We start from the raw sequence: 27,061 nt of genomic DNA on the forward strand, positions 1-27,061 counted from the left end.
CAAGTTGTACACTGACTACTCTAACTTATATCCAAGTTTCATGTCTATAGTGTTGTCCCATGAAAAGATATAATAAAATATTTGCAGAAATGTGAGGGGTGTACTCACTTTTGTGATACACTGTATATACACTGTATATATATATATATATATATATATATATATATATATATATATATATATATATATATATATATATATATGTATATATATATATATATATATATATATATATATATGTATATATATATATATATACAGTATATACTTGTGCTGGTCATAAAATTAGAATATCATGAAAAAGTTGATTTATTTCAGTAATTCCATTCAAAAAGTGAAACTTGTATATTATATTCATTCATTACACACAGACTGATATATTTCAAATGTTTATTTCTTTTAATGTTGATGATTATAACTGACAACTAATGAAAATCCCAAATTCAGTATCTCAGAAAATTAGAATATTACTTAAGACCAATACAAAAAAAGGATTTTTAGAAATGTTGTCCAACTGAAAAGTATGAACATGAAAAGTATGAGCATGTACAAGCACTCAATACTTAGTTGGGGCTCCTTTTGCCTGGATTACGTGGCATGGAGTCGATCAGTCTGTGGCACTGCTCAGGTGTTATGAGAGCCCAGGTTGCTCTGATAGTGGCCTTCAGCTCTTCTGAATTGTTGGGTCTGGCGTATCGCATCTTCCTCTTCACAATACCACATAGATTTTCTATGGGGTTAAGGTCAGGCGAGTTTGCTGGCCAATTAAGAACAGGGATACCATGGTCCTTAAACCAGGTACTGGTAGCTTTGGAACTGTGTGCAGGTGCCAAGTCCTGTTGGAAAATGAAATCTGCATCTCCATAAAGTTGGTCAGCAGCAGGAAGCATGAAGTGCTCTAAAACTTCCTGGTAGACGGCTGCGTCGACCTTGGACCTCAGAAAACACAGTGGACCAACACCAGCAGATGACATGGCACTCCAAACCATCACTGACTGTGGAAACTTTACACTGGACCTCAAGCAACGTGGATTCTGTGCCTCTCCTCTCTTCCTCCAGAGTCTGGGACCTTGATTTCCAAAGGTAATGCAACATTTACTTTCATCAGAGAACATAACTTTGGACCACTCAGCAGTCCATTTTGTCTTTAGCCAAGGCGAGACGCTTCTGACGCTGTCTCTTGTTCAAGAGTGGCTTGACACAAGGAATGCGACAGCTGAAACCCATGTCTTGCATACGTCTGTGCGTGGTGGTTCTTGAAGCACTGACTCCAGCTGCAGTCCACTCTTTGTGAATTTCCCCCACATTTTTGAATGGGTTTTGTTTCACAATCCTCTCCAGGGTGCGGTTATCCCTATTGCTTGTACACTTTTTTCTACCACATGTTTTCCTTCCCTTCGCCTCTCTATTAATGTGCTTGGACACAGAGCTCTGTGAACAGCCAGCCTCTTTAGCAATGACCTTTTGTGTCTTGCCCTCCTTGTGCAAGGTGTCAATGGTCGTCTTTTGGACAACTGTCAAGTCAGCAGTCTTCCCCATGATTGTGTAGCCTACAGAACTAGACTGAGAGACCATTTAAAGGCCTTTGCAGGTGTTTTGAGTTAATTAGCTGATTAGAGTGTGGCACCAGGTGTCTTCAATATTGTACCTTGTCACAATATTCTAATTTTCTGAGATACTGAATTTGGGGTTTTCATTAGTTGTCAGTTATAATCATCAACATTAAATTAAATAAACATTTGAAATATATCAGTCTGTGTGTAATGAATGAATATAATATACAAGTTTCACTTTTTGAATGGAATTACTGAAATAAATAAACTTTTTCATGATATTCTAATTTTATGACCAGCACCAGTATATACTGTATATAATTATTATTATTATTATTATTATAAATATTCTGCTGTCTAATAGCGCTCCGACCGTCTTAACCCGCAATGCACGCAATGGGTAAATGTTACAGCCAGCTTCCGGCGTAGTAATGAAGGGTCACTCTCTACTCCCTACACAGTTTGAAGTTCACTTCATTTGAACATTTTCGTTACCTTTGGATTGGAATCTTACTTAAAATGGTGGAATACCCTACGTAGTGCACTTCACAGGAACAACTGGGGTGAATGGAACGCTCCTACAGAATTGGCGCTAATGGTTGAAAGACCGCTTTCTGAACCAATCAGACCTTCTGATTTTAATTTGTAGTAGGAAATGCTGTTATTTGCACTTATTTAGTTTGCGTCACACAGATGATGTGTCAATGAAACACTTGATCGGCTTTCTAACGAGTTTGTGTTTTACTTTACAACCGGGAACAGTTTGGAGCACATTTACAAAATAATGGATTATATTCTTAATGGGACACACGGTTATAAATGTAATAGCATCTGGAAGAACATAAGCTAAGGTAAGCAGTGGTTATAATTTTTTTGCTGTGTTTTAGATTTTCGCCGCTGTGCTGTGATTTACTGCACGCTTTTGTTTTACAATGAAAACAAAAACATATCAGTTTAAGCTTTTAACTGGTACCTTCTTGTTACGGAAATAACATTCATTTGCACAATGGCTAGGAAAGTAAAGGCACTAAAGACTTGTGACTTGACTCGGACTCTATTCTAAAGACTTGTGACTTGACTCGGACTCTAGCATAAAGACTCGTGACTTGACTCGGACTTGTATTTTGTAACTTGTGAACATCTCTGCTGTGGACTCTTAGTTCTGCTTTTTCTGTGTATAGATATATGTAGAGTTGGATGTGAGGTACATTCCTGTACAAGGTGCAGCTGGAGAATGGACCAGTGAAGACTTTCTTAAGATTGAGGACAGTGATGAGTAAGCAGTAAAGCAGACACATCTATTTTATTCAATTGATATTTCTATTTGCCCATATTTTAAGTAGTGTAATTACACTGATTGTGATTTACTTTTAATAAATCATGTAATTCTTCTGCTTTTTGTTAATCTGTACAGATCAGGTCTTGTCATTAGGAACACAGGCTTTCTGGAACCTGGGTATGTATAATTTATTCTAACATATAATACCATTCTAAAAGCATTTTTTAAAGTTACCTTCTGACTGTAACGATTAGGGCTAGACGGGACAAGAGTGGTGGACACACACGCAGTAATTTAATAATAGAAAACACAAGACAGGAGTACACAAGACAAGACACAAACACACGACATATGCTAAATGCTAATACTAAATACAAGAAACAACAATTTAAACCCTAAGCTAAGCTAACAGAACATAGACTGACTAAAACAAAACATGAACAGGACTAACGTTAAACAAGACTTATAAACACAAACACAGGAGCTAACCGGCAGGAGCTAACATGAGCAAGGTCAAAAACCAAACCAAATGAAATTCAAAATAGCCTCTAATGACTGGTCCACAACTGCCTTCTTATATGTCCTACGCATTACACCTTAAACAAGGTGCAGCTGTGGGTAATTAGCAGCAGAGGACCAATCATAATGAGGCCGTTGGCTTCGGCATGTGCTCCTGGAGAGAGGGGCATGGCACATATCCAAACAAACTCCACGTGCTCTGGAAGCACAGAGGGGCTGAGCTCGTGACACTGACAGGGGCTAATGCATCAACTTTAGTTAGTTAGTTAGCAAATGTATTACAAAGAAGAAAAACTAAGAGACACTTTGATTTAAAACACCTAATATAATTACTGTAGAAATATAACCATTGTCTTTAAGCCTTAAACTGTTAATGCCACTGAAAGTATGCCATGTAAATGGTCTATTGGGGGCTAAAGTGGCAATAAACCATGAATAAAAAAAACAAAACAAAAAAGTTATAGTTTCCAGGAAAGGTTCCAATCTATTTCAAAGGTGTTAGATGGTATTGAGAGCAGTCCATTCATGTTTTATCCACACTACTTCTTTACAGACCTCACTTTGTATATGGTGATATTGTCATTTTAGAACTGGAAATGGCATTTCACAAAGTTAGAGACTCTCAAAAACGTTGTTATATTCTGTAGCCTTTAAATTTGTATTTACTGGAACCAAGAAACCAAAACAGCTGCCTGAGACAATCAATTCTTCATCATCAATCAAGAAGTTCTTTGCTGACCTGGCTTCCTCAAGGCAGAAATTTGACTATCCTCCATGTATTCTACTGTTTGTGTTTGTTTACGGATATACATATTTCTGTGACTAGTTTTGCACCGTTAAGTGATTACTTAGTTAAAAATGTCTACAATCAAAAGAAGTGTTCGCATTGTTTAAACAAAATATGGGTTTGTATGCTCAAAGTACCACCAGTATGATCAATCTAACCCTAAATTTCATTAAAATGTTTGATTCTTAGAAATCTCCGTGCTCAGCAGATGGATCGAGACGCCAGGATGCTCGGTCGCAGCCTTCTAAAGACGGATAACGAAGACGGAGATGAAGACGACGATGATGACTATGATGATGATTATGATTTCACAGACATAGAATGTGCTAACATCACATTTACCCCCATATTCAGGTATTTAAATACCATAGTAAGATGTGGGATTTGTTCCAAAGTGACTAAAGTTTTATAGACTGGAATTAATGGATTTAACTAGGAATGTTACAATTCATAATAATCACTGAGCAGTTTATTAGGTACACTTATCTGGTATGTACATTCATTAATTATTTAATGATATTTCATAATAAGCAACACCTACCCTACAGATAACTTTGTGGGTATACAATTACTGACTGCAGTCCATCTGTTGCACTGTACATTTTGTCACCCCCTATACCTCATTTACTAATCGTAAAGGATGCCTACTGACCAGATATAATTTTGGTGGTGGACTATTCTCAGCACTGAATTGACACTGATGTGGTAAAGATGTGGTAGTTTGTGTTGTAATTGGATACCTTTAGCAGGTGCAGTGTTGTTGGGATTTTCATATGAATGTTAATGCTTTAAGGATAATAGTGTGTCAAGCATAAAGTAAAAATATAAATGTAACAGCATCCTGTGGGTACATATGGGGGTTAGATAGAGCGCAGAACTACAGACAGTAAATGTATATCCACAAAGCTCATTTGTTTAGTACAGTGTATCACAAAAGTGAGTACACCCCTCACATTTCTGCAAATATTTCATTATATCTTTTCATGGGACAACACTATAGACATGAAACTTGGATATAACTTAGAGTAGTCAGTGTACAGCTTGTATAGCAGTGTAGATTTACTGTCTTCTGAAAATAACTCAACACACAGCCATTGATGTCTAAATAGCTGGCAACATAAGTGCGACACATTTGGGCACAATTTGGACATGTTCACTGTGGGGTGTACTACCCCACAGTGAACATGTCCAAATTGTGCCCAAATGTGTCGTTGTCCCTCTCTGGTGTCATGTGTCAAGGTCCCAGGTGTAAATGGGGAGCAGGGCTGTTAAATTTGGTGTTTTGGGTACAATTCTCTCATACTGGCCACTGGATATTCAACATGGCACCTCATGGCAAAGAACTCTCTGAGGATGTGAGAAATAGAATTGTTGCTCTCCACAAAGATGGCCTGGGCTATAAGAAGATTGCTAACACCCTGAAACTGAGCTACAGCATGGTGGCCAAGGTCATACAGCGGTTTTCCAGGACAGGTTCCACTCAGAACAGGCTTCGCCAGGGTCGACCAAAGAAGTTGAGTCCACGTGTTCGGCGTCATATCCAGAGGTTGGCTTTAAAAAATAGACACATGAGTGCTGCCAGCATTGCTGCAGAGGTTGAAGACGTGGGAGGTCAGCCTTTCAGTGCTCAGACCATACGCCGCACACTGCATCAACTCGGTCTGCATGGTCGTCATCCCAGAAGGAAGCTGACGCACAAGAAAGCCCGCAAACAGTTTGCTGAAGACAAGCAGTCCAAGAACATGGATTACTGGAATGCCCTGTGGTCTGACGAGACCAAGATAAACTTGTTTGGCTCAGATGGTGTCCAGCATGTGTGGCGGCGCCCTGGTGAGAAGTACCAAGACAACTGTATCTTGCCTACAGTCAAGCATGGTGGTGGTAGCATCATGGTCTTGGGCTGCATGAGTGTTGCTGGCACTGGGGAGCTGCAGTTCATTGAGGGAAACATGAATTCCAACATGTACTGTGACATTCTGAAACAGAGCATGATCCCCTCCCTTCGAAAACTGGGCCTCATGGCAGTTTTCCAACAGGATAACAACCCCAAACACAACCTCCAAGATGACAACTGCCTTGCTGAGGAAGCTGAAGGTAAAGGTGATGGACTAAACCCAATTGAGCACCTGTGGCGCATCCTCAAGTGGAAGGTGGAGGAGTTCAAGGTGTCTAACATCCACCAGCTCTGTGATGTCATCATGGAGGAGTGGAAGAGGATTCCAGTAGCAACCTGTGCAGCTCTGGTGAATTCCATGCCCAGGAGGGTTAAGGCAGTGCTGGATAATAATGGTGGTCACACAAAATATTGACACTTTGGGCACAATTTGGACATGTTCACTGTGGGGTGTACTCACTTATGTTGCCAGCTATTTAGACATTAATGGCTGTGTGTTGAGTTATTTTCAGAAGACAGTAAATCTACACTGCTATACAAGCTGTACACTGATTACTCTAAGTTATATCCAAGTTTTAGTTCTATAGTGTTGTCCCATGAAAAGATATAATAAAATATTTGCAGAAATGTGAGGGGTGTACTCACTTTTGTGATACACTGTATGTGTACGTCCATCTTATTCACAAAACCCTGTTGTCTTTCTTTTCATGTTCAGTCGATGCACCGCTTTATCAAAACATGAGCTTGCTGTTGCTCCTAAACTTAAATCATTCCAGGTGAGACCCTCAAAATCTAAGCAGACACACAATTACCATAAAGTTATAAAGCTACACATTTAACTGAAAGAAAAGTTACTGACACTGACTGGAGATTGAAGATTGAAATGCTGATGTTGATCAATGTTGCTCTGATTTTCACTTCAGGTGAATGTTAATGTCATAGAAGCTCAGAAACTGGTGGGTGTAAACATCAACCCTGCTGTGTATATCAAAGTAGGAGATGAGAAAAAACACACAGCCACTCAGAAATCCACCAACTGTCCATTTTACAATGAGGTACGATACTTTTGAAGACCCAATATTTGATGAATCAACTGCAAAACTGATTTAGTCCCACAGTTAAAATTTATAATTTTCTGCCTTTTGTCTTTCAGAATTTTATGTTTGAGTTTCAGGAGACCCAGGATGTGCTTTTTGATAAGGTTATTGAGATATCTGTAAGTAAGCATGTTAAAGTACTTTTTTTTACTTTATTTTACTTTAAATTTACACACATATATATAGTATATATATATACTGTATATATATATTATATAATATATTTTATTCATATATTATAACCACCTCCTTGTTTCTACACTCACTGTCCATTTTATCAGCTCCACTTAACATATAGAAGCGCTTTGTAGTTCGGACCACCACAGAGCAGGTATTATTTAGATGGTGGATGATTCTCAGCACTGCAGTTACAATGACATGGTGGTGGTGTGTTAGTGTGTGTTGTGCTGGTATGAGTGGATCAGACACAGCAGCGCTGCTGAAGTTTTTAAATACTGTGTCCATTTACTGTCAATTCTATTAGACACTCCTACCTAGTTGGTACACCTTGTAGACGTATCAGAGACGTATCAGAGACGATCGCTCATCTATTGCTGCTGTTTGAGTTGGTCATCTTCTGTTGGCTGGATATTTTTGGTTGGTGGACTATTCTCAGTCCAGCATGTACAGTGAGGTGTTTAAAAACTCCAGCAGCGGTGCTGTGTCTTATCCACTCATACCAGCACAACACACTAACACACCACCACCATGCCAGTGTCACTGCAGTGCTGAGAATGATCCACCACCTAAATAATACCTGCTCTGTGGTGGTCCTGGGAGAGTCCTGACCATTGAAGAACAGCATGAAAGGGAGCTAACAAAGCATGCAGAGAAGCAGATGGACTACAGTCAGTAATTGTAGAATTACTGTATACTGTAAGTGGAGCTGATAAAATGGACAATGAGTGTAGAAACAAGGAGGTGGTTTTAATGTTCACCATCTACCATACACAATATTGTAAAAAGATTTAGGGAATTCCAAACAATCTCAGTACATGTAGGTCAAGGCTGGAAACCTCTGTCTGCATGTGCTACTACCACATGCTGCTGTCCCATCTTTTTTGAGTGTGTTGCTGGCATCAAATTTTACTTTTTATAACACATAACATGAGGGATCTTCAAAAAGTTTCCACACTTTTATAGGAGTAGTAATTGGTCGTGTATGAGAGACTGAGAGAGAGCTTGTAGTCCGGATTTAGTGCCATCTGATTTGCACCTTTTTGGATGCTCAAAGAAGCTTTAGGGGAAGAAGATTTTCATGTGATGATGATGTGAAAGCATATGATGATGATGGAAAATTGGGTTTAAATACACTCACCATACCAAGGCTTGCTAATTTATAGTAATAGTATTCCAATAGTATTCCAGCTATCTATACATCACTTAAATCTGCAGTGGTCAGTATCTATCAAAAGTGGTCTAAGGAAGAAACAGTGGTAAATGTCAAGAAGCGACAAGAAGAGAGCAAGCCGGCGGAGGCAGTTGTGATGCTTTGGGCAATGTTCTGCTGGGAAACCTTGGGTCCTTCTATCCATGTGGATGTTACTTTGACACGTACCACCTACCTAAGCATTGTTGCAGACCATGTACACCCTTTCATGGAAACGGCATTCCCTGATGGCTATGGCCTCTTTCAGCAGGATAATGCGCCCTGCCACAAAGCAAAAATGGTTCAGGAACGGTTTAAGGAGCACATCAATGAGTTTGAGGTGTTGACTTGGCCCACAAATTCCCCAGATCTCAATCCAATCGAGCATCTGTGGGATGTGCTGGACAAACAAGTCTGATCCATGGAGGCCACCACAGCACACCTTACATGAGTTAAAGGATCTGCTGCTAATATCTTGGTGCCAGATACCACAGAACACCTTCAGGGGTCTAGTGGAGTGTTTTGGCAACAAAAGGGGACCAATACAACATTAGGAAGGTGGTCATAATGTTATGCCTGATTGGTGTGTAGTCCCGAAGAAAAAGGAAAAGAAAGAAAAGAAAGAAATATGTTCATCTGAAAAGGGTTCTAAGCCCTTCTAAGGCTCAGGGACTGCATTGAACCAATAATAACGGCCATGAGAGCCATTGTCCCCAAATGAAACAAACTTGTGTAACAGTGCTGAATCTTTACAGAAGTGGCCAGCTCTCCAAAATTATACACTAAGGACTCATCCAAGTCATATTAACAAATATCTAAGAAACTGCAGACATCACTTGCCTTGGAAAAAGTCAGTGTTCATGATACATGATACTATGAACTATTACAAAGAAACTGATCATAAGCTCTACCCAAGAGAGGGTTGCAAGGCGAAAACCATTCCTAACAAAGAGGAACATAAAGGCTCATATCAAATGTACCAAAAACGTTTTGATGAAAAACATTTTTTATGGACTGACCAGATGACGGTACAGCTTTTCGGAAGACACGGATCCTGTTGCTTCTGGCATTAATCTAACACAAAGTTTAACCATACACCGATTAGGCATAACATTATGACCACCTTCCTAATATTGTGTTGGTCCCCCTTTTGCTGCGATGCACTGTATATTCTGACACCTTTCCATCAGAAAAAGCATTAACTTCTTCAGCAATTTGAGCTACAGTAGCTCGTCTGTTGGATCTCCACATCGCTCCCCACGTGCATCAATGAGCCTTGGCCGCCCATGACCCTGTCGCCGGTTTACCACTGTTTCTTCCTTGAACCACTTTTGATAGATACTGACCACTGCAGACCGGGAACACCCCACCGGGAACGACCCAGCCGTCTAGTCATCACAATTTGGCCCTTGTCATTTTTTGAGGATAAAATGTTCACTTGCTGCCTAATATATCCCACACACTAACAGGTGTCGTGATGAAGAGATAATCAGTGTTATTCGCTTCACCTATCAGTGGTCATAATGTTATGCTTTGTTAGTGTAAGACTACGTACCACCAGCAAAATGGTGGTGATAGATTGATTATGTTGGAATGCTTTGTTGCTTCAGGTCCTGGGCAACTTTCCATTATTAATGGAACCATAACATCTGCTCTTGATTGAAAAAACTGATTGAAAATAATGTCTAAACATCAGTCTGTGATCTGAAGCTTTAGAGTGATTTGATTAAGCATAACATTATGACCACAGTGACAGGTGAAGTGAATAACACTGATTATCTCTTCATCACGGCACCTGTTAGTAGGTGGGAAATATTAGGCAGCAAGTGAACATTTTACCCTCAAAGTTGATGTTAGAAGCAGGAAAAATGGGCAAGCGTAAGGATTTGAGCGAGTTTGACAAGGGACAAATTGTGATGGCTAGACGACTGGATCAGAGCATCTCCAAAACTGCAGCTCTTGTGGGGTGTTCCTGGTCTGCAGTGGTCACTATCTATCAAAAGTGGCCCAAGGATAAAGTCCAGTCCAGTGGTAAACCGGCAACAGGGTCATGGGCGGCCAAGGCTCATTGATGCACGTGGGGAGCGAAGGCTGGCTCGTGTGGTTTGATTCAACAGACGAGCTACTGTAGCTCAAAATGCTGAAGAAGTTAATGCTGGTTCTGATAGGAAGGTGTCACAATACACAGTGCATTGCAGTTTGTTGCATATGGGGCTGCATAGCCGCAGACCAGTCAGGGTGCCCATGCTGACCCTTGTCCATCCCCGAAAGCACCAACAATGCGCATGTGAGCATCGGAACTGGACCAAGGAGCAATAGAAGAAAGTGGCCTGGTCTGATGAATCAGGTTTTCTTTTACATCACGTGGATGACCGGGAGCGTGTGCGTCGCTTACCTGGGGAACACATGGCACCAGGATGCACAATGGGAAGAAGGCAAACAGCAGAGGCAGTGTGATGCTTTGGGCAATGTTCTGCTGGGAAACCTTGGTTCCTGCCATCCATGTGAATGATACTTTGACACGTACCACCTATCTAAGCATTGTTGCAGACCATGTACACCCTCTCATGGAAACGATATTCCCTGATCACCATGGCCTCTTTCAGCAGGATAATGCACCCTGCCACAAAGCAAAAATGGTTCAGGAACGGTTTGAGGAGCACAACAACGAGTTTGAGGTGTTGACTTGGCCTTCAAATTCCCCAGATCTCAATCCAATCGAGCATCTGTGGGATGTGCTGGACAACAAGTCTGGTCTATGGAGACCCCACCTCACAATTACAGTAGTTAAAGGATCTGCTGCTAACATCTTGGTGCCAGATACCACAGCACACCTTCAGGGCTCTAGTGGGGTCCATGCCTCGACGGGTCAGGGCTGTTTTGGCAGCAAAAGGGGGACCAATACAATATTAGGAAGGTGGTCATCATGTTATGCCTGATCGGTGTATAGTTTGAATAGATGTACTAAAATTTAGTTGTCTTTAAAAACTCATGTAGTTGATATGTTTAAAATTTTAGGTTGTTCACAAAAAAGTACTAGCATTTCTAATGACCCATATCGGCTCCTTCAAGATAGACATCAGCACAGTCTACCAGCAGTCAGGTACCCATTTTAACAATGTCATATTTTAACAAATAACTAAATGTTAAAACTGTGTTTTATTTTAAAACATTTTAAAGAATGGACAGGCACTTCTCTTAGTCTGTTCTTTTCTGAACACAAAATGTTCAAATTTGGGCAGAAATAATGGTGTGTTGCCTGTCCTAATGATGGTAATTACCTTTTTATGTTCCAAGTGTTCGGATAATTACAGTACTTTATAGAGCTGGAACGTTAACTGTAATTATGAAATCCATCAAGCAAATATGTGGTTCCTTTCTGCAGAGCATCGTTTCTATCAGAAATGGGCACCACTTACAGACTCGAAGGACACACGTTCAGGGGTAAAGGGCTATGTGAAGTGCACTCTGAGTGTGATAATGAAGGGTGACCCTATGGGCATGGCCAGTCTGCCCCCCGCCACCAGCCAGAACGATGACATTGAGAAGTAAGAGAGTGCTAATTTACTCACTAATTACCTCTGTAGATCATCTTTATTTACCAATTACAATAAAACTGCAGACAGTTTAATATGTTCTGCTGATTTTATAATAGCTTTAAATTGTTTTTACATTATTCTGCATTTTTTAACAGAAACTTGCTGCTTCCTAAGAGGATGCCAGTGGAACGGCCATGGGCCAAGTTCCTGCTGAAAGTTTACAGGGCGGAGGGCCTGCCCACCATGAATGCAGGATTTCTGGGCAGCTTCTCCAAAATAATGGGTGACAAGAAGGTCTTCATTGATCCCTATGTGCAGGTCACATTTGCTGGACAGCAGGTGCTTTATTTTCAAATTTCTTTATAAGGCATTCTTTATTAAGATTGGCTATTTACCAATCTAAAGTAATATACAGTTGTACCTTGTAACTCGACGTCCCCTAAACTCCAAATCTTTGAAACTCGATGGCCTTTGTTGAGAAATATGTACCCTTAAACTCAACGTGTGTGTGACCGCTGCACAGTGCAGTACAAGACGTCATCAAAGTGCGACTATGAGACGAATCTGCATTTGTGTGGAATAACCGTCAAATTCACTCTGAAAGCGTCCACACGTATCTGTGTTTAGCTGGATTTTCCTCACTGTTTCACTTTTAAACTTGTGTTATAGCTCGAGGTGCTGAGAAATTGTAAGAATCAGCTTTTCCATGAGAGTCTAAAACGTTTATCGTTAAAAAAAGCTTAATGTGACTTAATGTATTAAAAGAACAACACAGAAACACTAAACCTCTCTTAATTATTACTGCTCATACGTTCTCTCCACTAATGAAATTTCTCGCTCGTTATAGTACAATAAGTCACGTTAAGGTTTGTGCACCACCACACCAATAGGAAATAACGACACAGCCAGCACAAAAGCGATTTTGCTGCTTCTTATGTGAATGCGCCTTTACTGAACAGAATACGGTATTCCAAGATCAAGCATCTTAATGATTAAGAAGCATAAGAAAACAATAAAGAAGAAAAGATAAAGTGCAGGTTTTATTGTATTTTATATTGATTTTTAATTGTTTTCAATTGTATTTCAGAGTTCTTTATATTATATTTGTGTTATTTTCAGTGTATAAGTGTCAAAAACAACCCCATTATTTTACATTAGTCTAAAATATATGCAGTTTTACAGGACCATGGAACACATTAACATACTTTGAAACTCAACACGTTTTAAACTTGACGCCACTCCCAAAACCAACTGATGTTAAGTTTTAAGGTGCCACTGTACAAAGTATTTGTCCCTTTCTGATTGTATCATGGAATTCATATTTATTCCAGTAAATGATTTAAAATAATTAAACTAAACTTTAATTACAAAACAAAACATTATAGCACAGAACAGAAAAAAAAAAACCTTTTTAGAGTACAGTTTTATTAATTTGAGGAACAGAATTATCTATGTACACTGATTGGCCATAACATTAAAACCACTCCCTTGTTTCCACACTTACTGTCCATTTTATCAGCTCCACTTACCATATAGAAGCACTTTGAAGTTCTACAATTATTGACTTACATCTATTTTTCTACATACTTTTTTAGCCTGCTTTCACCCTGTTCTTCAATGGTCAGGACCACCACAGAGCAGGTATTATTTGGGTGTTGGATCATTCTCAGCAATGTAGTGACAATGACATGGTGGTGGTGTGTTAGTGTGTGTTGTGCTGGTATGAGTGGATCAGACACAGCAGCGGTGCTGGAGTTTTTAAATACCATGTCCACTCACTGTCCACTCTATTAGACACTCCTACCTAGTTGGTCCACCTTGTAGACGTAAAGTCAGAGACGATCGCTCATCTATTGCTGCTGTTTGAGTTGGTCATCTTCTAGACCTTCATCAGTGGTCACAGGACGCTGCCCACAGGGCGCTGTTGGCTGGATATTTTTGGTTGGTGGACTATTCTCAGTCAAGCAGTGACAGTGAGATGTTTAAAAACTTAAACTGTGTCTGATCCACTCATACCAGCACAAGACACACTAACACACCACCATCATGTCAGTGTCACTGCAGTGCTGAGAATGATCCATCATCTAAATAATACCTGCTCTGTGGTGGTCCTGTGGGGGTCCTGACCATTAAAGAACAGAATGAAAGGGGGATAACAAAGCATGCAGAGACACAGATGGACTACAGTCAGTAATTGTAGAACTACATAGTGCTTCTACATGGTAAGTGGAGCTGATAAAATGGACAGTGAGTGTAGAGTGTATATATATATATATATATATATATATATATATATATATATATATATTAGCAGTGGTGATCTTGTTTTCTACAGCTCATGAATCCCATTTTGCCTAACCCAGCTTCATTATTATTGAGAAGTTATAAACACTGATTTTTTTAGTGAATACAGTTTAGCTAAAATGATTACAATTCATATTACATACACTTTTAATGATTTTACATAACCTATTTAGGGATAGTTTACATTATGCTACTAGTCAAATTCTCTAAAAGTCTTTTTTTTAGCATAAAGCTCAGCTGAGAATTTTACATTCAAATTCTGTATAAAATACATGTATATACACACCAGCTGATCATTCCTCTTATAGTGATCTCATGCTTATGCACACACACCCTGGCAGCAGGTCTGTTTGTTAACTGGGCTGTGGTGCGAATGTTTAAACAGCTTTGTAAGTCTCATTTGCTAACAGTAAATACAGTGTTCAAAACATTAAGTAATGTAGCTGTATTCCCAAGCCAATATCAGAAACTCACCCTGTACCTACTAAACCAGTAGTTTAATGCTGTACAAACATTTTGGTGTGTAAACATTTATAAAGTGTTTCCTCTCACACATAATTATTTTATTCTGAATAATCAGCCATTTCTTTCAAATCAGTGATTACAACTGGATTAATTACATGATGTTGTTTTCAGGGAGAGACGTCAGTGGTGAGCAACACTAACGCACCGGAGTGGAATGAGCAGATCTCATTTATTGAGCAATTTCCTCCCCTCGCTCGAAGAATCAAAGTTAAGATCCTTGACGATGCCAACATCGGCGATGTGGCTGTAGCCACACACTTTCTCGACCTCCAGCAGATTTCTAACCCCAACAGAAATGGTACAGTACAAAGGTGTATATGCTGTAACTTGGGACTTGAGTGGCTCTAGGTTTTTATACCAACCAAAAACAAGCAACCAATAGTTCCACTTGTTTAATTATTTGATCTTGGTCTTAAGACTATTTTAGCTTATATATAGTACTTCTCAATACAGGGGTAATCATGCACTTAATACTCAATTAACATTAATAATTATATTTATTTATTAATTAAATTCTCATAGAGAAAATGTGTGTCTGTCAATTGGATGCCCGGTTTTGAAAACGATTAAAATGAGTTACAATAGTCACAAATTTCAAGAAACATTGTACTAGATGTTTACAACACTCTATTGGATAGAGTTGACTCTTTCTAGGGTAGAAAAACCTAGATAGGGTTTCTTCTTATTCCTTTTATGTTCACTGTCTGGTAGAGGCACCAGCACTAGCAGTGTTGGCACATAAAAGGAAAAGTGTGACTCTCTGTCTCTTAGTGAGAATCCACTGATAGCTGGTGTAAAAAACTGATGCCGACTTGACTATAGAGTAAAGACTAGTAGAGATTGTTTAAAAGTGACCTAAAAGTTGTTAGTACTCCAACTATATCCAAGGCTAACAATCTTTGGAAAATCCCTGATATGGAACTATTCTTCTCTGATCAGCACAATTATAATTTTGAATACACAAAAGTCTACACGTTTTTTTGAACCTTTGTTAATTAAAAACAGCACAAAGACAAGCTTTCCAGTAATCAACTCCTGTTTTTTGTTCTGTAACCATTTGGGAGCTAAAGACACCAGTTTTTGTGGTTCTATCATTCTTATACTTCTTCTTTGTGCATAATATATCACTTGAGCTGCTTCATACATGCACCACAAGTTTTCAGTAAGAGTTGGGCGTAGCACCTGCTCTTTCCTAATACTGCTACAGGTAAATTTATGCTTCCTGCTGTGAAACGAACTACAAACCCCAGGAACTGGAGCGCTATTGTGCTGTACCTGATTCTGGGGCTATTTAAGGAAAGGCTGGAGATCAGTACGGTGTTGAGTCATTAAACTAAGCTCAGCCAGTAAGATAGTTGGTGTGTTTTTGTTTCAATCAATATGTCTGTGGAACTCTCAACATTTAGACAGCCTTCCCATCAGGAAGTCTAGGTAGTAAAAAACATCATAAATAAGACTTCAGGGTTATATAACCTAAATGGACATTGATTGAAAAACATTTTTTTTGTGGTGGCTACTACACTCTATAATGGTATTAATATGTACCTTTCTTTTTGCTGAGATGGTGCACTCAAGGGTAGATTTTTTGTACCCCTAGTCTGGATATTATACTTGAAGGTATACACTGATCAGCCATAACATTAAAACCACCTCCTTGTTTCTACACTGACTGTCCATTTTATCAGCTCAATTACTCAATTACTGACTGTAGTCCATCTATTTTTCTACATACTTCTTTAGCCTGCTTTCACCCTGTTCAATGGTCAGGACCCCCACAGGACCACCACAGAGCAGGTATTATTTAGGTGGTGGATCATTCTCAGTACTGCAGTGACACTGACATGGTGGTGGTGTGTTAGTGTGTGTTGTGCTGGTATGAGTGGATCAGACACAGCAGCGCTGCTGGAGTTTTTAAATACTGTGTCAACTCACTGTCCACTCTATTAGACACTCCTACCAAGTTGCTCCACCTTGAAGATGTAAAGTCAGAGACGATCGCTCATCTATTGCTTCTGGTTGAGTTGGTCATCTTCTAGACCTTCATCAGTGGTCACAGGACGCTGCCCACGGGGCGCTGTTGGCTGGATATATTTTTGGTTGGTGGACTATTCTCAGTCCAGCAGTGACAGTGAGGTGTTTAAAACCTCCATCAGCACTGCTGTGTCTGATCCACTCATACCAGCACAACACACACTAACACACCACCACCATGTCAGTGTCACTGCAGTGCTGAGAATGACCCACCACCCAAATAATACCTGCTCTGTGGTGGTCCTCTGGGGGTCCTGACCATTAAAGAACAGAATAAAAGGGGGCAAACAAAGCATGCAGAGAAACAGATGGACTACAGTCAGTAACTGTTGAACTATAAAGTGCTTCTATATGGTAAGTGAAGCTGATAAACTGGACAATGTTTGTAGAAACAAGGAGGTGGTTTTAATGTTATGGCTGATAGGTATACATATAGCTAAAAGTATTTGGACACCTCCTCCTAATTATTAAGTTGAGCTGCTTCTGCCACATCTATTGCTAAATATTAAATAAAATCATATAAGATAAATTATATTCTTGAAACTTTGTGACAACAGTTTGGGGAAGTCATTTTTTCATGTACAAAGTTAGGTTCATAATGACATGGTTTGATGAATTTGACATGGTGTGAAGGAACTCCAATGGTGGGGGTTGTTTTAGCAGTTGGATTGCATGGTCAACTTATTACTAAAGTCCATGTTTTTGGAATAGGATGTCCCAAGTCCTGATAAACCCAAAGTGTTGTGTCAGGAAGTTATAAAAAGCTTACTTTCTTTTCATTCTTGCTAACTTTGTTTTGTCTGTGTGACAGGATTCAATCCCACATTTGGACCATCGTGGGTCAACCTGTACGGATCGCCTCAGAACTCCACACTGCGTGACATTCACCGGGACCTGAATGAAGGCCTAAGCGAGGGCATCTTTTACAGAGGCAGGGTGCTGTTGTCTCTGTCTGTGGAGGTCTACATGTCCCCCACCGCTGCTGTGGTGGAGAGCAAGGCTACTGCCAACGTCAAAAACGCCATAAGCAAACTCAAGCTAAAGCGCAAAAGCAAGAAATCTAAGGAAAAGAATAATAATGAAGGTAAAGGAAATTAAAGTGCTTTGTGAGAAGTATATTTACCTGTCAATCATGTTGCCTATTCATTTTGAAAGACTCTCATTGTGCATTAGCATAAAGGAACACGACTTTAGAAGGACAAGATGAATCTGTATTTGTTTGGATTTTCAAAATTCCAGACACATTTCATTAAACAGTATTACAATTCTTTCTACTAGATATACCGATTAGCCATAACAGTGAAATCACTGACAGGTGAAGTAAATAATATCTTATTATAATGACACCTGTCACTGGGTGGGATATATTAGGCAGGACCTAAATCCTAAAGGCCGACGTGTTGGAAGCCAGGAAAATTGCCAATTGTGAGGATCCCAGTGACTTTGACAAAGCCCAAATTGTAATGGCTAGACAATCATGGTTGCCTAATGCTGATTGACGTGCATGTATAAGGGCCAGTGGTAGCTTAGTGGGTAGAGCTTTGGAAGTCAATTGAAAGGTTGAGAGTTCGAATCCCAGCTCTGCCAGGCAGCCACTGTTGGGCCCTTGAGCAAAGTCATTAATCCTCTCAGCTCCAGGGGCACTGCACAATAGCTTACCCTGCCCTCTGACCCCAGCTTCCAAACAACTGACACTTGTATATTTATATATGACAACAACTGTAGCACAAATTGCTGGAGGATTTAATGCTGGTTATGATAGACGTTGTCAGAACACATAGTACTTGTATGGGGCTGTATTGCTGCAGAATGGTCAGAGTGCCCATGCTGAAACAGGTTGACCTGAAACAGGAATCAGTCCACCGCTGAAAGAGGCTGCAGTAGGCATGTGAGCATCAGAACTGGACCATGAAGCAGTTTTTCACACTCACTTTATAATTTGGTAATGATCTCTGGGTGCTTCAGCAAGGCTAAAATCGGGCATATTGGTCTTTTTAAAGGATGCATGAAGCCAAGTCAATCAAGACGTGGATCGAGGACCATATGGCCAACCCAATCTTGGGCCCTAAACCCAAATTAAAACATTTGGAATGTGATCAAAAGGAAGATGGATAGTCAAAGGCCTTCAAACATAGCCATGCAGTATGTTTGAAAATTTGTACCAGGAGTGGCACAACAGTCATGTGACAGACTGGTGGAAAGCATGCCAAGATGCATGGAAGCTGTGATAAAAAATCTGGATTATTCCACCAAATATTGATTTCTGAACATTACTATTGTGTTCTTTAAATTAATATAATTTTTTCTGTTTTCTTTGCATTATTTAAGCTCTAAAAACACTATGTATTTTGTAGTGGTGGTAAATTCGGTTCATTTTATGGACTCGGGTTAATCTGAGTCACTCAGTAATGTGATCCGGTTCACTTGAGTCACTTGTACTGATATCTTGATTGCAATTGATTTACTGCATGAAAGTGCATACAAATGTCACTCGTCTTCCGTGCACTCATCTTCTGTAAATAAATCCTTCTCTCTTAATTTTCTTGGCACTTCACACTTCTCGTCAGTGACAAGTTGACACTTTTTTCTAAGTGGAATCTTGATCATGGGGGGAAAGGGACAAGGAGGGGGAGGAGAGGGGGTGTACTCACCTACCAATCAGATGGGTATATATATGGATTAATGGTCAACAACAAATTGCCATGGTAACTTGACCCAGTCAGGCAGCCACAGTGGCACCAAAACAAACAGTCAATAAATTACCATGGGGAAGGGCTATGATATTCCTTAAGTGGTACAGTCCTAAAGTAGCCTGTAAGAATTTGCATTTTATTAATAATATAACTATATTTTGTTGTTGTTTTGCTTACAAGAAAATAAGCTGCATTACTAATCTATATCACTACTACTGATAATAATAATCATTATAATAATAATAATAATAAGAAGAAGAATAGCGATGTCTCTGGTGAGTCTGCTCACTCGCCTTGTGTACTTAGCAGCAGCCAGCCAGTCAGAGGACTCATAGGATCCGGGGTAATTGAGACCTCGGACTCGTGATTCCTGATTCAGTACGAAAATTCGAATAATTAACCCAGGTGATTCAGGAACCGCCCAGCTGTAGTATTTTGGCAACTGTCATTTTCTGCAAACAAATGCTCTATATGACAATATTACGAACATAATTTATGGTTCCATCAATAATGGTACATTGGTATGATGTTTTTATGGTAGAATGTGGTGTTAGCTTCATGTCAGATGTAAAAGGACCTATGTCTTCCACATTTGACACATCAGTTCCCAGGATAGTATCCCAAAAGTCTTGGGGATCACGTAGATGCTGGCAAATGCGAGACCTTGCAAGAAAGGCCTGCAGTTCTTTAGATTTCTTTAGTGTTTTTTTGTGATGTCCTGAATTAGTTGTTGATATGTTTTTAGTGAACTTTTGGTAGGCTTGCCTACCCACTGTGATTTGCTGAAGTCTTAGAGCATTAGCAATGGCTTGCAACTTTTTCCAGACTGATAGATGTCAATGACTGAGTCCTTCAGTACTCCTGAATTTCTGAGTCCTTCTAGCCTACTTCAAATTGCCAGACTGTTTTTATTTAAGTGATGTTTAAATTAAAGAGGTCTGGCAGTAATCATGTCTGGGTGTGGCTAGTGAAACTGAACCCAGTTATTAATTTAATTTGGTTAGATGTTAAGGAGAAATAACTTTTCCACATGGGGTCAGGTAGAACTGAACAGCTTTTTTTCCATTGATACATGAAATCATAAGAGTAATAAAACAACATGTAAGTGTGAAAAATATTCAAAAATAGAAGAAATTAGAAAAGGAAAACCTTTTTACATCATGATGTCTGATTGTTGTGTTAATCAGATGCCCAAGAGCAAAAGGGTCGTGCTGAGGAGTCTGAAGACACTGCATCTGAGGTTCCTGAAGCTGTCACTGTTGAAGTAGAGGAGATTCATCCACTACCTGAGGTTATGACCATGTCTGATATAAACCTTTTCCTCCACACCAAACTTAGCAAACATGTTTCTTTTAAACTAGCTTTAAGTGTAGTGGCATCCTATTACAGTTCTTGACTACTTTCTATTTTGTCAGTGTTTGTCTTTTTATGTTGCATGGGTATTGCCAATGGATGTGGCAAAGTAGCTAAACCCACAAATTAAAGCTGCCCACATATTGTGACCACGTAGTGTTTCCCAATACAGATAATGTGCTTATTGTTGATTGTTTTGCAGAACTTTGCAGGGGATAAAGAGGAATTCTTGCTGTTTGCATCATTTTTTGAGGTTACCATGATCGATCCATCCATTGGGTCCAAGTCTGTTACCTTTGAGCTGTCTATTGGTATGTCTTATATGTTTTGTACTGTACATTTCAATATGTATGATATTTGAAAAAGACATTTGAATGAATTCACCCATTTTATTAGACATTAAATGAGTTTATTGGTTTGTGAGTCACAGATAAAATGTCAAATCAAATCAAAGTTTATTTGTCACATACAGGTCATACATGGTACAACTATCAGTAAAATGTTCTTTATAACTGCCTGGTCACATTAGTACTAAAGAACAAAAAATGTCTGTTCGATAAATGTTTTAAACCACGTGTCAAACTCGAATACGTCCCGCCACGTCATTTTATGTGGTTTATCTCCCACAATGCATGCCGATTTTGTGACACGCAAAGTGACAGCATCCCGCCACTAGATGGCAGTGTTTTCACATCAGCGTTTAACTGAGGCGGTTTTCCAACAAATGATGTTGAGAGATATTTACAAATAATCCCAAAATGTACAAGAAGAGAAAACTTAAGCAGAAGGAAGAGAATTTAATGAAAGATAATAAAGTGAGTACAAGTTCGTGCTTCAGGAAGAAAAATGGTACGTCTATTGTGTTATAAGGCCGTGTCTGTGGTAAAGGAGTACAATATAAATGTAGATATACATTATAAATATAAAGTATAAAATTGGTACTTTGACACCAAACACTGAATTTAGCCTCCAAGAAAAACAACAAATTGTCCAAGACTTAAAAGGCAGACTGCAATCACAGAAGGATACGTTACAATCGGCCCGTTGAGGGCCACCATAATGCAGATGTGGCTCTCGGTGAAAATGAGTTTGACACCCCTGTTTTAAATGCTTGCAAGATTTTAAATCAGTTGTCTGGGAATCTTAAATGGCCTAAACGAAATGCAATCACCTCAGTCATTAGATTGCAAGTTTAATTCTTGTTAATCCTAAATCCGCCTATGGCTGGGGGTTTGAGAAGTTCCATGGACATAGGTAACTAGGTGGGAGAAATATCATTTATGTCTTTCTATCAATTAAAACACTGGATACTATTGAGCTTATGTAAATGTATGAAAAAGCCAGTCAATATAAAAATAAATGGCAAATTCTATTGGTTGACTGACTAACAAACACTTGCTTGGTAAATTACATCTGTTTTAGGGCAAATCTTGGTTCTGGACTCCAAAGTGTTGGAGCGTTTATCAGTGCTAGCTGACTACTGGGTTGCTACTTTTGACATTAATAATTAGAAATGTATACTTTCACTACTCAAAGTGACGCTGCTGCCCATCACTGTTTGCAACAACTAGGATTTTGGGATACAAATTGACTTTGAATAGAAGGGGGGATTAAGGTTCTCCTATTGTGTGTCTTGTAAGGGTTTTAAAACCCTGTTTATTTTTAAAAAGCAGGAGTGGTGTAAAAGATAATCATTTCATTATAACAAACACACAAGTGGGGTGGCACGGTGGCACGGTGGCTCAGTGGGTAGCACTGTCGCCTCACGGCAAGAAGGTCCTGGGATCGATCCCCAGGCGGGGCGGTCCGGGTCCTTTCTGTGTGGGGTTTGCATGTTCTCCCCTTGCCTTTGTGGGTTTCCTCCGGGAGCTCCGGTTTCCTCCCACCGTCCCAAAAAAAACATGCAGTCAGATTAATTGCAGACACTGAATGGGTGTGTGTATGTGTGTCTGCCCTGCGATAGACTGGCGCCCCGTCCAGGGTTTTACTGTGTGCCTTGCGCCTATTGAAAAGCTGGGATAGGCTCCAGCACCCCCCGCGACCCTAATTGGATAAGCGGTTAAAGAAAGTGAGTGAGTGAGTGACACACAAGTGGTCAATTTGCTAAATATACGACCTGCATAATTATTTCGTGATATATGAGAAGTACAAATAATTTGTAAAAATTAAAACAAACAGTGCAGAAATTTACATTATATGCACTATATATTATTAAATGCTTTTCTCTTTTATGCTTTTTTTAAAGGGAACTATGGGAAAACAACTGATGTGATAGTGAAGAGCGAGAAGAATGGTCAGGGAGACGGAATGGAGGACAAGCAGCCGTTGTTAGAATCAGATGATGAGCTTGAGAGGGAGGAGTTGTCTGTGCCGGGTTCTAGGGACAAATCCCTTACAGCACCCAGAAGAGCCCAGCCTACAGAATACAATGGGTAATACCAGCTTAATCAAATTAAGAAACATCTTCTACAACCTCCCTTGTCTCTCAAGGGAAAAAAAAAGCTCGGCCAAACAGTCTCTATTGTCTTTAGAATGTTCTAGTTTGTAACAGGTCCACCCGCCAAGGAAATCTGACCTGCTACCTTTTTGCCAGCAGGGGCCATTCTTTTTAATTAGACAGTATCTGCATCTTATCAGCTATAATGTGCTGTAACTGAGAGAGCCCTTTAAATACCAGCTCATTAGCTTTGTATTTGTATAGTGTCTGTGCCTCAGTAACACCTGCAAAGGCAGTATATTTTAATTCAGCCAGCATGCTTTGCAATCACAGAGTAGCCACCCTGGATGGCACTCTGTTAAACAGAGCCCCACAGATGAATCTACCCAGGACATGGGCTTTGTCAGCCATAGAGAGGCTGGTCGTCTCCTTTTTAATGCATTTTTCTCCAATTTTTCCTCCCTCCTCTTGGCGTCTCTTCCGCCAATCAGGGTCCTTACACAGTTGTATGAAGATCCACCCACCTTCACATAGTCTGGTCCCCCCCGCAGATACGGTGGCCAATTAGTATCTGCTGCAGGCACTGCCGATTATGCCCGCCAGATGGCGCCCATCCGACCGGTGGCAACGCCGAGTTTTGAACCGAGTGGTTCAGAATCTCGGCGCTGGTGTGCTTGTAGAATATCCCACTGCGCCAGGTCCTCTCCTTTTAAATTGCTGCTTCCTCTGATCACTTTTTCCAAAACATTGCATTGGTAGAATGAGTAGCTAGCGCTGTGGTTACTCAGTTTTCGGCACGGTGGCTAAGTGGGTGTCACTGTCGCCTCACAGCAAGAAGGTCCTGGGTTCGATCCCCAGGTATGGCAGTCCAAGTCCTTTATTTGTGGAGTGCTCCGGTGTCCTCCCACAGTCCAAAGACATGCAAGTGAGGTGAACCAGAGATACTAAATTGTCCAAGACTGTGTTTGATATAACCTTGGCACGGTGGCTCCATGGGTAGCACTGTCTCCTCACAGCAAAGTCCTGGGTCCTTACTGTGTGGGGTTTGCATGTTCTCTCCGTGTTTCCCCCGGGAAGTTTGGTTTTCTCCCACGGTCCAAAATTGCTCTAGGTACGAGTGTGTTTGCCCTGTGGTGAACTGTTGACCTGCTCAGGGTGTTTCCTACATTTCGTCCAGTGAATTGGACCCACTACGACCCTAAAAAAGATAAAGCAGTGGTATAACAGACAATAAATGACCTAGTGCCACTAACTGAAATGATGTAATTACTGATACAGTACACTGCATTAACAAAAACTGACTCTTCCTCTGCAGGTCCTTCTGCTGTATTCCTCTGCTCCGGGAGAAACCCTGCCTCTATGTGTGGAACTATTTTGAGGATCACACCTTCCGTTACCAGAGCTGCAACTGGCTGTCAAAGATGGCGGATAGACTGGCATGTTTACTATGACATTACTCATTTTCATAGCATTTAGGATATTTTAAACTTTGTTCTAAATAGGACGTTTACATTGTTATTACATTGGTTTATGTCAATTATACATATACTGCTTACAATAAGGGGAACACTTGATCATCACTGTATAACACCAAGCCAGTTAAACTCAGGAATTCATTCAATGGTCAGGACTCTCCCAGGACCACCACATAGCAGGTATTATTTGGGTGGTGGATCATTCTCAGCCCTGCAGTGACACTGACATGGTGGTGGTGTGTTAGTGTGTGTTGTGCTGTATGAGTGGATGAGACACAACAGCGCTGCTGGAGTTTTTAAATACTGTGTCCACTCACTGTCCACTCTATTAGACCCTCCTACCTAGTTGGTCCACCTTGTAGATGTAAAGTCAGAGACGATCGCTCATCTACTGCTGCTGTTTGCTGTTCTTCTAGACCAGCACTTCCCAACCGGGTTTCATATAAAATATAATTCCACGGACCGGCGGATGCGGAGGGACTTAAAATAGAATAACTATACTGCTCACAAATTAGCTTTTTTTTTTTGCTGCAATGAGACGTTGCTTCCACCTGGGGGTGATATGAGACGATAAACGCCCATGTGTTGGAAATAAAAGCAGCGTTTTCATGGCTGATGTAGAGTCTCTAATTGTTTATTCTTTCTGTGCGGCCCGGTAATAAATGACTACGGACCGGTACCGGTCCACGGCCCGGTGGTTGGGGACCTCTGTTCTAGACCTTCATCAGAGGTCACAAGACGCTGCCCATGGGGCGCTGTTGGCTGGATATTTTTGGTTGGTGGACTATTCTTAGTCCAGCAGTGACAGTGAGGTGTTTAAAAAACTCTGATCCACTCATACCAGCACAACACACACTAACACACCACCACCATGTCAGTGTCACTGCAGTGCTGAGAATAATCCACCACCTAAATAATACCTGCTCTGTGGTGGTCCTGTGGGGGCCATTGAAGAACAGGGTGAAAGCAGGTTAAAAATGTATGTAGAGAAACAGATGTACTACAGTACAAAGTGCTTCTATATGGTAAGTGGAGCTGATAAAATGGACAGTGAGTGTAGAAACAAGGAGGTGGTTTTAATGTTATTGCTGATCGGTGTATTATTAATTTTTTTTTAGGAATTTGGCATTGATGAAGTAGAGATGCTTTTGAAAAGACCAAGAAGTAATGCTAAGCAGCGCTTGGTGGAACTTATGTTTGAATTTGTTTCCACATGCAAGTAAGCACTATTCTTCACAGTTTTTATATTTTAAATGACATTAACACTGATTATACATATTAAACATGTGCCCCTTCTTTGTAATCTCAGACAGTTTAGCGGAAACATGGACAGGAAACGTCCGTCTCGGCCAAACAACCTGGACAAATGTCGCACAGTCTTCATGAAGAGAAACATAGTGAGATAAATTAGTGTCGCTATTTTTGTATTACACATAATTTATGTATAAAAGAACAGAAACTCATGTTTACTTCTGTTGTATTGGTAGATCATTCTGGCCAAACAGGCTCTAAGGGTGCAGAGGAGAGTGACAAGGCGTACAGTCCGAGAGAAACTGGGTGATGTCAAGAACATCCTAAAGAGAGTACGCTTTCTGGCTAAAGAGGTGATTAAAATTAAAATGAGGGTTTGAAAATTTTTAGTTAGAATTAAAGAATATATATTTGTCGTTCTATTAACATTTCAGGAAATTACAATAAAATCTACAGACGTCACCAATTAAAACAAGAGTTACATAAAGTGTCTTAGTAAAAGGCCACCCAAGCTAACAAACGAACTTTATTGAAGACTAGATCGAATAACAACTCTATTATTTATTTATTTATTTATTTATTGCCAGTTATAACTTTTAGTTCATTTAATTCTGTGTTTGTAGGATTTGTGTGAATCCTACTTATTTAAAGTATCCTCCAGGCCACCCAAGCAGGATGGGCCCTGCTGAGTCTGGTTCCTCTCAAGGTTTCTTCCTGTAATTTTCAGGGAGTTTTTTCTTGCCACAGTCGCCCTCAGCTTGCTCATCAGGGGTTTTTGTATCTGTTGGTCCTGGATTTTGTAAAGTTGCTTTGAGACAATGTATGTTGTACAAGTCCAAAAATCCCCACCTCCATTGCTGTATTGATATTAACATATCCTGTAGGTTTTCAAATTTGCTGAGATCTGGTGACTATAAGAGCCATAGCATATGACGTTTGTGTTAATATTTAGTAA

At 40.0% G+C, this 27,061-nt stretch overlaps 1 protein-coding gene across 1 annotated transcript in view; it reads left to right on the forward strand.

Annotated features, from left to right (window-relative positions):
* The window catches only part of fer1l4 (fer-1 like family member 4), an 84,216-nt gene that overhangs the window by 13,355 nt on the left and 43,800 nt on the right, over window positions 1–27,061 (forward strand). The window contains 18 exon segments of the mRNA XM_062986245.1: window positions 2,735–2,829; window positions 2,968–3,009; window positions 4,328–4,492; window positions 6,748–6,808; window positions 6,956–7,087; window positions 7,186–7,248; window positions 11,517–11,601; window positions 11,884–12,046; window positions 12,193–12,376; window positions 14,978–15,164; window positions 17,709–17,996; window positions 20,787–20,881; window positions 21,146–21,254; window positions 23,189–23,375; window positions 24,696–24,816; window positions 25,974–26,074; window positions 26,165–26,252; window positions 26,343–26,459. Coding sequence (XP_062842315.1) covers window positions 2,735–2,829; window positions 2,968–3,009; window positions 4,328–4,492; window positions 6,748–6,808; window positions 6,956–7,087; window positions 7,186–7,248; window positions 11,517–11,601; window positions 11,884–12,046; window positions 12,193–12,376; window positions 14,978–15,164; window positions 17,709–17,996; window positions 20,787–20,881; window positions 21,146–21,254; window positions 23,189–23,375; window positions 24,696–24,816; window positions 25,974–26,074; window positions 26,165–26,252; window positions 26,343–26,459 — 2,283 coding nt within the window.

Source organism: Trichomycterus rosablanca, chromosome 24 (genome assembly GCF_030014385.1).
Source record: "Trichomycterus rosablanca isolate fTriRos1 chromosome 24, fTriRos1.hap1, whole genome shotgun sequence".
Lineage (NCBI taxonomy): Eukaryota > Metazoa > Chordata > Actinopteri > Siluriformes > Trichomycteridae > Trichomycterus > Trichomycterus rosablanca.